The 16,240-nt window shown below is 39.7% G+C and overlaps 1 protein-coding gene across 2 annotated transcripts; it reads right to left on the bottom strand.

The window, feature by feature from the left end:
• Nucleotides 1-780: 780 nt before the first annotated feature.
• LOC137284648 (inositol polyphosphate multikinase-like) lies at nt 781-11,841 on the bottom strand. Of its 2 annotated transcripts, none has more exons than XM_067816541.1 (6): nt 11,696-11,841; nt 8,095-8,197; nt 7,087-7,263; nt 5,363-5,535; nt 2,838-2,922; nt 781-2,206 (listed from the first exon to the last, which is right to left on the bottom strand). In XM_067816541.1, the coding sequence occupies exons 2-6, from the start codon at nt 8,168-8,170 to the stop codon at nt 1,635-1,637; spliced, it is 1,083 nt and encodes a 360-aa protein (XP_067672642.1). In that variant the 5' UTR covers nt 8,171-8,197; nt 11,696-11,841; the 3' UTR covers nt 781-1,634. The 2 variants fall into 2 exon arrangements, with proteins under 2 accessions (XP_067672642.1, XP_067672641.1); XM_067816540.1 differs by lacking the exon at nt 11,696-11,841 and adding an exon at nt 9,917-10,095.
• Nucleotides 11,842-16,240: the final 4,399 nt, after the last annotated feature.

Here is a 16,240-nt window from a genome sequence, read left to right as displayed (position 1 = left end):
CATAACGTAATGATTGCTAATGTGAATTGCTCAGTGAGTGGGTGGGTGGGTGGGTGTTTGGGTGAGTGAGTGAGTGCTTATGTAGGCAGCATGAATGAATAGTGCCAGTCACCCTAATGTTCAATGCTCAATGTTCTGAACGCGTCAAAACCTATAGCTTGGCTTGACACTTACCGTTACTTATGCCTCGGTGCTTCTTAGCCGAACTGGACCTGTTCATTTTTATGTTTGATTTTTGTTCTGAAAGGAATCCATCTTGACACACGTTTCGTGCACGTGACTATCACATGACACTCCAGAACAGTGCATTGAACCCACTCTCTTGGAAGTTATCGATCCACGATCCCGATTTTTATCGACATACTCGCTGTTCAACAGATAAAACCACAGAGTGTGTCCTACATCCTGGTAGAAGCTTAATGCTATCGTGATTGTTCCTCCATTGATTTTGATTTTGATAATAAATGGATATATTTGCTTTCAGTGAGATCCAGCTGTTACGCTGTTGAAAGTTTGTGTTCATTATAAAGGGATGCCAGTTTCGGTTGTAAATGTGTCTTACACAAGACGTGAGTACGTATGTATTTTAGCAATACACCAGGACTATCATGGCAGGGGACACCATATACAGGCTTCACACATTGTATCCAGGTGAGGAATCGAACCGGGTCTTCAGCCTGACGAGCAAACACTTTAACCACTGGTCTACCCCACCGTCATGAAAGAAAACCAAGTCGTCATGTTGATGTTCCAAAAACACATTGAAAAGAAACACAACACTTTCTGGTCGCCTGCTCTTTATGTAGACATTTCAAGACCTCCTTTAGGAACATGATGCAAAATTCATGTTCAAAGGTGAGTGCGACGAGGACTGGTGCAAGGTCAAAACTATCTCTTTTCAGATACATTACGTATGTACTAAAACCACTAGACAAAATGGGGTATAAATCTGAAGAACAGATTCAGCCATTAAATTGTAAACGTAATCTACGCAAACAATGTCACCGAACACTGCAAACTTCCTTTCCATTATACAACGATGGCACCAGTACTAAATACATCACTATACAGTGGGAATTTTACGTTACCCTTTCAGCCACTATCAAATTTTAAACATTGTGATTCTTCAAAGGCATTTAGAAGTTGGCGTAGTAATACAGGACCAATTTTATGGATAGCAACTTCTTTAGTTTATTTTCACGACGTTTCGGGGCTTATCCTAGCTCCCTAGCCCCCAGTGACCTGTCAACAGTTAAGCGTTACTGTTCAGCTTAGCTCAACCTGATGAGGGGGCTAGGATAAGCTCCGAAACGTCGTGAAAATAAACTCAAGAAGTTGCTATCCATAAAATTGGTCCTGTATTACTATCAAACATTGTTACTATGTTTAATCTACTTTGTTCTGAGAGCCACCTCACCCCACCACACCAGATCACGCCCAGTTCCCCACACTACCACATCCCATACAATTACAAATCCTGAAACAGAGCCTGGGCTGTATACAGTACAACAAACGGTAGATAAAGACGGTCCTCGAGCAAACCAGGGTGGGACCCTACATCATGAAATCTCTGCCAGTCAATTCTGGACAACCACAGGTGTCCATATAACGTATCGGTCTGCTTTCTACGGGTTTTATCCCCACCTGTACATAACGGACAAGATGTTGATCAGGATTTGAAGTCCACTGAGGTAGTTGTCATCACGTTCCGTGGTTCGGAATGCATGTGTGAAGTCTATTAACCGTACATCCACTAATGAACAGTCCACGCTACCGGGAACATCCAAACAGTCACATCCATTAGAACTACCCGACTCACAGTCAGCTATATCACGTGTGGCCATTGAGTGTCCATTTAAACAATAAGGTCGGCTAAAGTTGTCTAATGGTTGTTCAGCATTGACATCAAGGTAAGCACACAAATCTTCGGAACAGTTGCACTGTTCACCATTGTCTTCGGAAGATTGCCGTCTGTGGCATTTTTCACGGTTGTGAACGGATGACAGGCGACAACGAGGCACCTCTGACCTGTGCATCTCTTGGTCGTCATTTTGAAGACCTTCATACACAATTAAAAGGGAACTTGCATAAAAGGCGAACTGTCTCTGGCGAAGAAACCATCGTCGGATTCTGTGGAGTTTGTGGATAAGGCACCGGATCACATCTTTCCTTGGGTTGTCAGGGAAGCCGAAATATCTGCCGAAACCTGGAATGTCACAATCTGACGTTAATGATGCAAGTGTGTGAAAAGGTGCCCCTGTAGTGCAGTATGTTCTGAGTTGGTTTGTTGTTTAAAGACGCATTTAGCAATATGGCGGCGGACTTCAAACAATCGATTCTGAACCAGACAATCTAGTCATCAACAGTATGAGTTGGCTACGCTGTTGGGATAAGATGACAACCAAGTCAGCGTGTCTGACTACCTGATCCCATTAGTCATCTCTTAAGACAAGCATGGGTTAGTGAAGATCAGTTCTAACCAGGATCTTCTGAAAGGATGAGTGAAGGCCCAACCGTAAAACAAATATGTACAATCCAAGAGCAAGCATAATAATGTATTAAATCAATATATTGACTGCATATTTATGGTCGACCAAAGAACAACGCTCTTTGGCTAATGTAAACATGACCGATTCCAAATATTCAATATACTGAACAGCAAAAGAAACACAACTCTGGATTTTTGGTTGTGTGAAGACATTAACATGAAGGCTTGAAAGCTTACTTTATGAGATTTCATTTTTTAGACTTGCGTCTCTTTTGCTGCCCAGCATATATATATAAAATGATAATTCAATGTCGTTGTACAGAAAGGGTTGTAGATGTCGTCACTTCACCTTCCACTAACACTTGGTCCACAGAGAAGTTATGGCACGTGTATTTGTCCACCGTCTCGAACTCCCGTTTGTCTGTGTTGTACAGCTGCAAGACCAAGAACATGAACAACTGTTACAGTGTCAGGGTCAACTATGACAAGGTCACATAATTCTGGAGGCAATTCATGCTTGTCGCAATTCGCTTGTGCAGAGCTTGACTTGGGGAAGCCAAGTGGTTAAAGCGTTCGCTCGTCACGCCAAAGGCCCTGGTTCGATTCCCCACATGAGTACAACGTGTGAAGCCCATTTCTGGTGTCATGACAGAACACGTTTGTTACTTTCCATGCTTGTGGTAAACGCGCAACACCTATATCATTTCATGTGTCAAAAATTAAACTGAAATCTTAGTACTGTACTGGCCAGCAAATGAAACGCAAGTTTCGAAAACAATCTCATAAAAGTACGCGTTCGTGCTTATAAACTTGCCAAAAATACCGACTTTGCGTTTCTTTTGCGGTTCAGTATACGTGTACATCGGGAATATTGTTTAAAACGGTGCTAAACCCTATTCAGACACTTATATAATTCATAGGTCCATAGATTACACGGTCACGGTTAAATTATTCAGAGATGACCTGTACAATAATCAATTAATTGTTACATGTCCACCAGAGATGGATAGCATTGTGATCAAAATGATATGTGATGACAATGTTGCCATTAAATGCTATACAATGGATAACAGTGCTAGTGGGCGCACTTCCAATATTGTAAACCTTTGCCAATTTCGTGTTCACGAATAATTATCGAATAAAATCGAAGTAGTCATAAGTATCAGGTATTGTTCTGCCCGATCTGTCGACAAAAGGCTTCACAGTCACATAGTAATCTGCCTACTACTTTCTAACGTTAGACTACAGTTCCTGTGCAGTGATACTTTTCGTCAGAAGTGAGAGCACTGGCAAACCAAGGACCACCGTATAATCTGTGGTTCAAATACACCAGTAGGCGATCCTGGCACAACTAAGGGAGCGAACCATTGGTATCTCAAACAAAAGGGGGATTCCGCTTCCCTTTATAATTACACACTACATAGATCCCAATATGAGTGAGTGAATTTAGTTTCACGCTGCTTTTAACTATGTTCCAGGAATATCACGGCGGTGGACACCATAAATGGGTTTCAGACATTGTACCCATGTAGAAAATGGAATCCTCGGCATGACGAGCTACCGCTTTATGAACTCGGCTACTCCACCGCTCCTGATCCTAATATAGAGTGCATGAATTTAGTTTTAGCAATATTCTAGAAATATCAGGACGGGGCATCAGAAATGGGCTTTACACACTGTACGAACCTGGGTTTCCGGTGTAACGAGCAAACGCTTTAACCACTGGGCTACCCCACTGCCCCTGATCCCTATATGCATTTAGAAAGATACCGGTCGCACTAGAACAAACTGACATCAAGCAGAACATACAGTGTGACACATTCTGTGACATGTGTTCACACGTGTGTTCCTGTTTCCGTTATGTATTCTTAGTGCCTTCACGGTCGGATGTCGGTAGTAACGGAAAGCATAGATCTCTCGTAAACGATTGCGGCAACAGCAGGCAATCTGAATCATTAAATATATTTCATATTGCCTACATCAACAATATTTTATCATGCTGTGTTGGGTTTTCCATCTAGCTGTATTTACATACCACACCAAAAAAAAAAGAGAATAATTTGGATACATACAAAACACGTTTTCAATCCAACTGCCGTAAAAAAGCGGCAACAGTTTTATAAATACATAAATATAAATATATATAGCATATAAATTTGAAATTATTTGAAATAAAGCTTTATGGTTCATTAAAAATGAATTTAAAAATAAGTGACTGGAAAAATAGACTGTTTAAATTACAAAAGACGTAGACAATGAGATTAGGGGGCTGTCTGACATAAACACCGTGCTGGTATCACTGTATGTCCCTCAAGTCAAGACGTGGAAACTGAATATCGTGTTATGTTTATTACAGTGATTGCAGCGCAAAGTTGGCGTCGGCCTGTTAATATACGTCAGGACAGAATCTAGTGATTGACAACATAAGCATGAATCTACGCTGTTGGGATGCGATGACATGCATGCATTCAACAAGACACCCATTTCTCTAACCCGAATCTTCATGGATGAATATATGCTCTAAGATCTTTGAGTGAGTGAGTGAGTGAGTGAGTGAGTGAGTGAGTGAGTGAGTGAGTGAGTTTCAGCAATACCAGTGCGGGGGAACAGGATATGGGCTTCACACATTGTACCAATGTACGCTCAAACCACTATACTACCCCACCGCCCCTTGGAGACTGCCTACCACTCGCCTTGTGAGGCAAGGTAACAGGACGCCAGGCGTGGTGACTTGATCAACTTATGCCCTGACATCATGCCCCGACGTTGCTCAGAATATCAGTCACTGGAATGTCTGGTCCAGGAGGTGATATAGACAAGCCGTCACCAATCAGTCAAACATCAAAGAATCAGTCACTGTTGACTGGCACTTACCGTCATGCCTGATAGAGAGAATCCCAACTTCTCTGCATTTGGATATTTGGATCGTCTTTGTGCTACCTTCTCTGGCCACGCTAGAGGGTCTGACGTCACGTGGCCCATCTTGATGTCGATCATGCAAGGTTTCCTGAACCGGGACAAAGTGTTTTCTAATTTGAGATGTCTCACTGAAAGGAAAAAAATCCTTTCTTTGAAACGTTTTCCATATTGTATCGTGTAGCTACAAAATTTGAAGGAATATTATAGTTTCAGTGTAGCTGTTGCTAAGAGTGAGTGAGTGAGTGAGCCTTAACACTGTCTTAAAACAAGTGTATCGGTTACATCGGACGTGTCTGCTTGATGTGGGAGGGAAACCCGAAGTTATGCAGGCTGTGTAGAAGACAGTACTGACAGTTGTAGAGACGGTTGTGGTGCTGGCAGGGTTACGGTGCTGATATACCAAGGCAAATCTGGATTCAAACACGCGATCTCAGTCCAAAGAAAGTAAATATACTCAGGAAATGACGGCGCCTTTATAACAGGGACATGTGACGACTTAAACCTACCCCTGCGGTGACCACGTCTACATGTCAGAACAAATGTTTTAGCGTTATAACCATACCTGTGGGCAAAAGAAACGCCACCGAGACTAAGAATATACTCATCAACCACCGTAGAGTCATAAACCTGTAGAAGAAGCTAGAATCACATCTCTCCAACGTGACCACGTGTTGCACGTTGTTCATATCGAATAAACTGACTTTAGTTTTTCTTTACTGCCATCTGTTTGACACAGCGAACATGATACGAATAACCGCAGAGCAGTGAGAAGGAACGACTGGGATGTTACAGATAGGTACAACCGTGTTGCACGAATTACGGGATGTCCGAAATGCAAAATCACCAGACTGGTCACACGCCATCGACAAACTAGCCGAACAGCATTCTTAGGACCGGAATACCAATGGCCACAAACCCGAAGGAAGATCGTCATATCCTGGTGCTTCACCTGAGGAACACACTTCACACTGTGATGTCATCCATTTGTTATCGAATTACCCCTTCGGACGTTGACGACGTTGTCTTCCCCCACCGCCCTTTATATCAAACTAATGTGGGAAGAGCCTGTAATACATTTGCAATAAAACTGCAATGCTTTCGCATTGCACATTATTATATTTACCGGTCAGTCATTGGACTTTGGACTATATCTCAACAACAATGACATTTTTGGATTTCTCCTAAGGGCACAATTTGTGAATTTCTCGAGTCCTGGTAAAATATCACCTATTGTCGCTAGAAATGGTGTTAAGCACTTATCCTGCCTAATGGGGATTCCATTAAAGCTGATCCACGCGGCATTCGCTTATCGTCATTAATGCCTGTGCGTGACTTCATAACGAATCACGTTCCACGTCTGCCTAAGCGTAGGGAGATATGATATACAAGAACAAATATATTATCATTAATATTATTATTTTATTCGCTGTTGCTGTTGTTGAATCGGGATAGATTGATCCCGTGCAACATATCATTTTCATAAGAGGCAAGTAATGAACCACGTGGTCGGGCTTGACTGTTGTATGGTATATAAGTTGTTTATCATATCAGTCACTGGTTTGTCTGGTCCAAAATGTTTTATTAATAGGAAAGATTAAAATAGGTTTACCACGGCTGAGTGCGTTGTTACCAGAAACAGTTATCCGTTATTAACGTTGTGCACCAAAAGGTGGGCCTACCTTCCGCCTTTTCCTCCACGCCCATGAAACGGGGTAGGAAATCTCGAAGAGCCACGATGTCGTCAACATCGTCGTTATGCTGTTGGAAGACAGTGGTGTAGAAGTCGACTTCACGACGTCCCGATACACAATTGTGAACAGGCTTGAGGATAGCGTGTTGCCCCAGGTAAATAACTCCTGCAAAGCAATGAGCAACTATATTATCACCTCAGGTAGTCACACCGCTGTAGCCCTCCCATTCCAATGTAGATTGATGGTCCTTTGATTGTATACTTATGTCAAGAAATGGGGGAACAAATACAGAGAATAAATGATTCGGGATTAATACCGCTTTGATCAGCACTAAGTCAAAGAGTGGCAGTCTGATGCGAGTGAGTGAGTGGGTGAGTTTTTACGCCACCCTCAGCAATAATTCAGCAATATCGCACAAGGAGACGCCAGGAATGGGCTTCACACAATGTACCCATGTTGGAAATCGATCCCGGATCTTCGGTTTGACGAGCGAACGCTTTAACCACATGGCTAAATTAAAAAGAAGCCCCAGTCCCTGGGGGAATTTACCCTTGTCTCATGTCAGACTTTTGCATTGCAGGGAGGCCTGGGCTGTTGGGGAAATGATTTGGCTGTGAGACATTTCACAGTTTCAGGAGTGAGTGAGTTTAGTTTTACGTCGCACTCAGCAATATTCCAGCTAAATGACAGTGATCTGTAAATAATCGAGTCTGGATCAGACAATCCAGTGATCAGCACCATGAGCATCAATCAACGCAATTGGCATAATAGTGGCATGCGTAAGCTCAGTCAGCGAGTCTGACCACCAGATCCCGATAAACGCCTTTTACAAGCATGGGTTAAGATCAATTTCTAATCCGGATTTCCAGTGGGGAATTTCAGGAAGTACATATTTCCAACGCACAAATGAATTTAATTGCTGGTTTGGTCAACAAATGTATACTGATGATTTTGTTGTTGTTAAAAGCAAATATGTTTTAGCAAAAGAACGTGTACCTGTTTTTCTCTTTTTCCCGAATTTCGTGTACGTGACCCCAGGGTTCATCGCATGTTCCACGTGGGTCATCGCCATAATCGTCTTTCACCAAATGACAAGCACCTGAAACAAATTATGTAGTTAATGTGACCATTCACCTGTGACCGTATACTGACCTGGAACCCTGTGTCAAACACTCTCTCGCGAGCCATTCGTTTGATTGACATATGTTGCACCGAGTTGTCAGATGAAGATCCAGTCGATAACAAACTGTCTCCCTTTGCAGCAGATTCGACTCTCATAAAATAAAAAAGTCAGGAATAATTACCCACTTGTAATATACTTCCTGCGCCATAATAACTGAACTAATTTCTAGGATTTCCGAAAATGCGATACGGCTGTTCCAGGGTATTTGGCCTGTGGGACCCTCACCCACAAACAGATTATTGAAACATGTAATGCTCTTAGTTTAGAATGAGAACAGTCAGTCACCTTTACCAATGGGAAGGTAGGCAATAACGAGGATTACAGGTAGGCACGTAGACGGACGCTTAATCCTGGAAATAATTTATATGCTTTGATGGAAACATATGTCCAGTTGAACCGAAAAGAAATCCCATAGAGATGCACCCGATGAAAATTTATGTATAATTGTGACAAAAGCACACGTTAGCTGTATTGGATAGAAATCACACTGGGGAGGGCCAGATGAAAAATCTGTGTATTGTTTTAATAGAAGCACGTGGCGATTTAAACTGAAATGGACCCAATTTGGGGGATTTTGTATTTCAGAAAGGAGTGAGGAGGGGGTCTCGTACATAATGGTTCAAGTCCGTCAACCAGACATACAGAAATCGTGTCAAAATTTGTGTCGTCCTGTTCAGTCTGGAATTCTACCTTTCCATCAAGGTAGAACTCATTTCAAATGCGTGACTTACATCACAGACTAGTCTGTTATGTACGTCACATATGAACATCAAAAATCTCTATTTTGTGTGAGCGGCACGATAATTTCAGTCATTAAATATCCCGACTCGTGATTTATCACCAGGTGTAAGTTATAAAAGGTGGTACATTGCAGAAACGAGCTCAGGAAAGGTGTTTTCTTTGCATGACAGTTCGTACTTTTCGCACGTGCATCGTTAAAACATGTTTTCTCTCGTGTAAAGAAAGGTATTGTTTTCAATTGCATGTACTATAGTCTCCCATAATCCTGACAGAATACTTTGTATATATTTTAACCTGTTTATACAACTGATGCACATAGAGTGAGATTTTTTTTAAAACCCGCTGCGTTGCTTCACTAAAAATCACAGAAACATCCCTTTTCTATTTTGGATATTTATGACTAGTTGCTTAGTAACCAAATCGAGTTGTGGCAACACCTAGGAAACATTTACACGTATATTGTGCGTATTTATGTTGCAAAGATGACATACGACATGTATACATGTACTACGAACCTGTGATCAACCTGATTATCTTGGTTGCCGACTAACAATTATTTTAAGAGACAGCAGCTGTCTACACAACCTAATATTTGGAACATATCGTTTGGCAACGACTGAAATGCTGTATATGCACAGAAAAACGATATGTATCGTTAAAAACAACCACACGCAAAGCTTGTGGTCAGCTGTTCTCATAGGAACACGTGTTATCTGTACCATTACCTCGCTATACCGCTGCGGTACAGGTGTTGTGGTATAATGAAAAGTACCTATATTCTTCTAGTTTAATGTCAACGTACTTTGTGATAACTAGAGCACTGAATAGTGAGGATGGTTACCAGACACAAAGAAATTATATAAATAGGCAAAGCATAGATGGTAGTATACTTACCGCTTTCTTCTGAATGAGAACGAATCACGTCACTCTCCCCATTTTCAGCTAACAGTGAGCTGTCAATCACCACGCAGCGTTGTAATATACAATAGTCGCGAGCAAGTGGTGCGAGAGTGTGGCTGATCGGTGTCGGGATTGCATCGAGCGTTGTGCCCTCCTATGAGGCGACGCTATCTGACTATATCTGTATCATGACATCATGTCATATATCGGAACACCTCCACCTTAATACTATCGCTTGTTTAGCCACGCACGATTCCACGATGTTCAAATATGTGTATATACACTATGACTTGCTACAAACTGGATTGGCAGTTTTATTCGTAATGGGGGACCGTATAGAAAGCGATTTAACATGTAGATTTTCTCACATTCAGCGACTGTTTTTGTTTGATTGTTTGGGGGTTTTGTTTTGATTTTAAAAATCATTTTACATATTTTCTGTGTTCAATATATTTCGTTTATCTTGTCCTGAATGCCATGGCATTGTTACTGAAACTCAAAAGGGCTGTGGATAAAATCCACGCTTGTACTCTCCCGTTCGCGGTGCTTTAGCCGTGATAACAGTGTTTCTACGACTAGTGTTTGCTGAAGGGTGTTTTGATAAGAGGAAATTTGTCAAATATCAAGGCGGACATTGGTCACGCGGTAACAAATAAGAGGATTAGTTACGCAACTGGACGCTCCGAGACGTTCCTGAGCTGCTGAATAAACAGGTGTCCGTCACATGAATAGCGATCGACAGAACCGCACGCGTCTAGACGCGAAACAGCTATCGATGTACTTCGTAACAAGATATTGCTGACGTTGTACATTTCGAACGTGTTCACTGATCATCGTTATCAGTCCTCGGTTAATATATGCCGACTTAATGTTAGCCCAGAAAGTACAAATGGCAGTAGTGACTCAGTGAATAAGAATTGTGTTCGAGCCGACGTATAATACAGCAATTCGCTGATCAGGAAATATGAAATTGGTGGTAATCTGTAATTTTAGAAGTTCCTTATACCTTTTTTCTTTTGATGATGTACTAATTAACAGGTTGTGTGCCTCGGAGTTGTGTCAGCAGAATAAATACAGAGTTTTTGTTATTTTGTTTCATGTGAAGAAAAACATGAGCGAAAAGATTAAAACAAAACATCTGAAACAATCGAATATTAAGTGTAACAAAATACATTTCCGTTACGCCCATGCTAGTCTTATAGTATATTTTGTCTCCAATCGTAGGAAAATGTCAATGTTTCTGCCCCAACAATGAAATAAATCGTTGTTTGAGAAAGCACAATTGCCTTCCTGAACCATACCGTTACTTATTGTGATTTGTGTAGTTGTTTCTTTGCGATAACAATCTGATTACATTGTTTGCGCCAGTCAGTACACGACATGTCGTCTATTTTCGTCTACAGTCATTACCTTCCCCAACCAATGGTTACTCAGCCACAGGATAATGGGTATCTCACTGTCCATCCCGTTTTTGATAATGGATTGGTCACAAAAACGAACCGCAGCATATCACAAACGCAGACATTAAAGGTATGTTACCTTTCGCGAAGCGATGGTGAAATTGACGAACGAATATAGCCCTTTGTTAATCGTATTTCGATACCAATTGAAGTCATAAAGAATTTGTACATTTTAGCTTCTTGGTCGTTCTGCGACGAGCTGATAACAGTGTGAGGTAATTTGCTCATTCAATGAGCAAAATGATTAACATTAAATTATCTGCATAAATACAAGATATGAACGTTTGAAAGATTCCGTGACTTAGCTACATACCGTCAGACCTTGATTTCAACTTCCTTGTGCAAGCAACGACTAGACTACACTGAGTTTGGTAGCTCGTGGCTGTTTTAATTGCTTCTCCTCGATATAGCGCTTGGTGGGCGTGGCCAATTCTCGCTCTTGTTGTGCTATGACAGACACTGAAAACGAATTAAAGTAATTAGGTGAGTGAACGAAGTCAGACTGTTGTCACAACAATGTTTGTGTACGAAAATACTTAGTAGTGAGAAATATTGTTTGTTTAGCACGAAACTCCGATCAAGTGTGAAGAGAAGTCTGATACACACCCACTGTAACTGTTATCCAACATTTAGATCACGATTTCTGTTTTCCTTATTTAACAAAGTGCGTGCTAAATAGAAAAAGAAGCGAATTTTAGAATACTTCTTTTAGATTATAGTGTGTTTATTACTGGAATTCATTCATTCTCCTTTCTGACGAAATACATTGTGTAGGTAAGCAGAACATCTTGACTGATAAAGCCACCGTGCCCCGGCGGAAACTGGAACCTCGGGAGATAACATAAATAACATAACAATGACAATAAGAGTGACGTAGCTGACGTTCCGCTAAGAAAATCCACCCTCGATTGTTCAAGAAAGAAGTTAAAGACTCCAATGCAATAAATGATATAAACAGGTCAGAATAAGCAGGTTTACATAAATATACTGAAGGAATAAATAAGGGGTCGAATAAAAGCACAAGACCCCTTGGAAAAAAATAAAAGTACACTTGTCCTTTCATGAGATCCCTTATTTTCCCCCTCAGTATATATGTAATGCAATATTGCCCAACTGAATATCAAGTACATGCGGTTTAAACATATTTTATGAAAGTAAATTGGGATTGGTGAACAAGCATTACTGCTTTTGTTAACACCGCTCCATGCAACATATAGTACAACATGAAGTGGAGGATTGCGTAAGACATAATATGTATTTTTACACTACCACCTATAACCTGGATACCATTTTAAAGGGGAACAAAGAATTCAATCCTTGTGTAAAAAAGAAAATAGTTGAATCTCTCCACGATTATATCATCAAGACACAACGCTTCAAATTTTCTCATGAAAATTATTGAAAACATCTACTCGAGTACCTTCCCATGACTGATTTCTATTTCTACAATGGCTTATTAAACACACACAAGTTATATTCCACGATAGTTTCCTGATTTCCGTCGGTCACTCATGTTTTATATATAGTGGAAACATCATTCCTTTCGTCCATCTTTCCAGACAAATACCACTTACAATAAAAAAAATACCAGTATTACATGTATATCCATTACCGAATCTATGAAAAGCATTTTGTATTCATTTGCAAATCCATCTACTCTTTGACTTTATTACATGCTTTTAAATTTATGTATATTAAGAGCAACTTGATACATACATACATACGACTTATATTTTCTCACTTCTTTAATATATGGCGTGTAATGTAAGTCAATTATAGTTTCCATATTTTAATAAAGTAAAATTAGAAAATGAGCCAAAATTAGAAAAAATATTCTTGGATTATATTTTGTGTATTGTAGGAACGTTTAGTTAATATTTTAAAATGGTATTTTCTTATTTTCAAATCGCCTATTTAAATAAATAACTATCCACTTCTGTTGATTACTCACTTTCCTGACATTCCCCTAGAATTTAGTGCCTGAGTAGTCCTGACATAAGAGTTCTTCAAATGTCCATATCGATCTGTCATACCTAGTAGCTTCATCCGTTTACTCATATTTCTCATAACAGATCAAAAGTAGTTGTAAATTGGTGCTAATGTATACTTTGTGATGATTGTCCTAGGGCTGGTCTCGGTTTTGAAATGACATAAGTTTTCGTCTATCTGACAGACCAAAATTTTATTGTTATAAAATTGCTGTAGAGAACGTACAGTTATATATAAAGATGAAATATTCACACGATACCATTTAAAGAGGCACAAACAGTGTTTATATTTTTGGATCATATGAGGGTTTGTGGTTGTCCACGTTTTATCTTGTATTCCTTTCTAAACAAGGAACGAACAATAAACAATAAAACATTTCCTTAAAACAAACAATACAACAGTTGTTGTAAAACCCTCGGTTGTATAAAAACCCTCGTGGTGTCGTGACCTGTCACTGTCGTCACGTAGAGCTAGGTCTGTTTATCTGTTGGGTTGTTTTTCAAAGTCAAAGCCTGTCAAATATAAACTTCTTCAATTTTGTCTTCCTGTTGATGAAGATGAGTGAATAAAACCTAAACAAGCATGGCGTAACCTTATCGTTTCACTGCCCAGGCACTCTAGCCGGAAATGGGTGCCATGCATCATTGTCAGATAAAAACGAAGATATTTTCTATAGAATGATCTACGATAGTTTTCCTTCGTATTTCAGCAATATTGCTTCTTATTATGTCTCTTGGGCCTTGAAGGTCGGACGATCACGTTAGTATGTGCGCAACATATTTTATGCGCTTTTATTAACGATTTTATTGTAGAGTATATGACAGTCAGATAATATATTTTTCTTCTTTGTCTTCTGTTTCAGTTCGTAACTCGTATAAATGAAGACATTCTGTAGAAGTGAAGCCAAAAAGCAAGATGGTCTTCAGAGAATAAATGTTTCCAACCCAGTACTGTAGACGTTGGAAGTCTTTACCAGAAGATATCAAAGCAACACACTCCCTTAGTATTTTACATACAAAATCAACTCGAAATTTGGACATAAATTGGCGCTTGATCGCAGTTTTGGAAATAGGTTCTCTCAAGTAATACAGTCACGCCCCATATGTATCATTTAAGACAAACGAAAGTTGTTATCATGAAGGAAGTCAAATGAATTTACTCTTTGTCACATTTATTACTGATAATGATAAAATACCTATTCCAAAACGATGTTTCGCCAAATGTATAACGTGTGAAGAATGTTGGGGAGTAGGCATTGCCAGCCGCTTCGCATATTAAAGACACGTAAATATTTAGTTAGTTATTGAACTCCCTGTAAATGTATTATTCATCTTTCAATGGACATTTTAGACAAGGTGTGTCATCTGTGTCAATCCCAGACCTTCATCTGTTCTACAAACAGACACACCTGAAATTGGCGATAGTTGTTGTAACAACCGAGTGTGTAGTGTTATCTGAAGACACACATATCTGTGAATCAGACCTTGCTAATTATCTCCATGGTGTTTTTACAAAGCACGTCAACATTAAATATGTGATCTTTATCTCGAAGGAGAAGTTTCTCAAAAATCACATGTGACAGAGAGAATATACAGACAATTGACATTATGAACAGTTTCAATTTGTACATGTCAACACTGAAAATGATACAAGTATGTACATGACAGATTATTAACGTTGGCTAATATCAAAGTAAATGATTTGTATCTTGTTTTCATAATTGAGGTGAATTTATGTACTGAGTGACTATGTTTTACGTATTTTTATTTCCCATCTGCATGTTGTCCATATTTCAATACAACTGAAAATACAATATACAATTCTATGATACACGCCACTTTTCAAGGCATACACATGTTACACTTTACAATGTCAGAGTCCTGCCAAATTCTGCTAAACATGTTCATACGGCACTTTTCACAATTATACATACATAGTGCTTTATAACATAATGTACATTGTCTGTCAGATCTGACAATACTTCTCCATCTTCTGGTATTCTGGCATTAGCTGGTCTGAAGAGGGTGCACCATGTCCTAAGACTTGAAGGTAGTCCCAGAATGCAAGGATCTGAATGAGACATATCTTTACAAAATTTGTAATATTTACCCTTCGAGAAAGGATTTGCCTTTGCCTTCCAAGATTGATAAAAGTGATCAATAAGAACCCTTTTAACAGCTTTTAGAACATTTGAAGAGACCAATACACTGTGTCATCAACACATGATATAAGTCGGTCTCCCGTGGGAAATTTTCTATTGCCGCAATTAGACTAAACTCAAAATTAGGTATAATTTCAAAGTATACATGTGAGAGTATGCTTTGTCTGACATTTACACCAACGAGGAAGAAAAACTAGAAGCGAAACACCGAAACAATCTTATGTATAACCAACCAAAATTAAAAACTTGACAAATGTTGAACCCAGCAGCTGAGGCATTGTAAGAATTATTTAGGAGATAAACATCATGTGTTGGCCAATTTCCGGGTGTTATTGAGTATTTGAAGCACGGGAATGCATTTGGAACCGACGGCGTCAGTGTCAGTGTCTTCCACTGTTGATGACACAACAAAACAATTGTTTGCGTGTCAATACGCGGTGAATAGTCTTGCAGTTTCCGGGAATCTAATACCATTTGATCATGTTTTTCAACCAATCAGATTACAGAACACAGTAACTTTTGGTTTACAATCTAAAAATAATTCTCTTTTCTTCTCCTGTCATATCTTCCTACGTAGCGTAGTATCTTCCTACGAAGATATGACAGGAGTAACCTCTGAAGGAAGAGAATGTTTTTCTGAATGCAACTACATGTACTAGTTGTCAGTCTGTATGAAGAAAGTGTACCGACTCTCTCCGGGATGACCTA

This window comes from Haliotis asinina, chromosome 5 (genome assembly GCF_037392515.1).
Source record: "Haliotis asinina isolate JCU_RB_2024 chromosome 5, JCU_Hal_asi_v2, whole genome shotgun sequence".
NCBI classification, from domain to species: Eukaryota; Metazoa; Mollusca; class Gastropoda; order Lepetellida; family Haliotidae; genus Haliotis; species Haliotis asinina.
The sequence above is the reverse complement of the archived record's forward strand: the minus strand, read 5'-3'. Positions and strand labels throughout refer to the sequence as shown.

Excerpts from the sequence above, each read along its gene's own strand:
- LOC137284648 (XM_067816541.1), bottom strand. The coding sequence starts at position 8,170 with ATGGCGATGACCCACGTGGAACATGCGATGAACCCTGGGGTCACGTAC. Across the intron at positions 2,923-5,362 it reads TCTCTCTATCAGGCATGACG|CTGTACAACACAGACAAACG; the intron begins GTAAGTGCCAGT and ends TTGGTCTTGCAG. Across the intron at positions 2,207-2,837 it reads GGACCAAGTGTTAGTGGAAG|GTTTCGGCAGATATTTCGGC; the intron begins GTGAAGTGACGA and ends GTGACATTCCAG.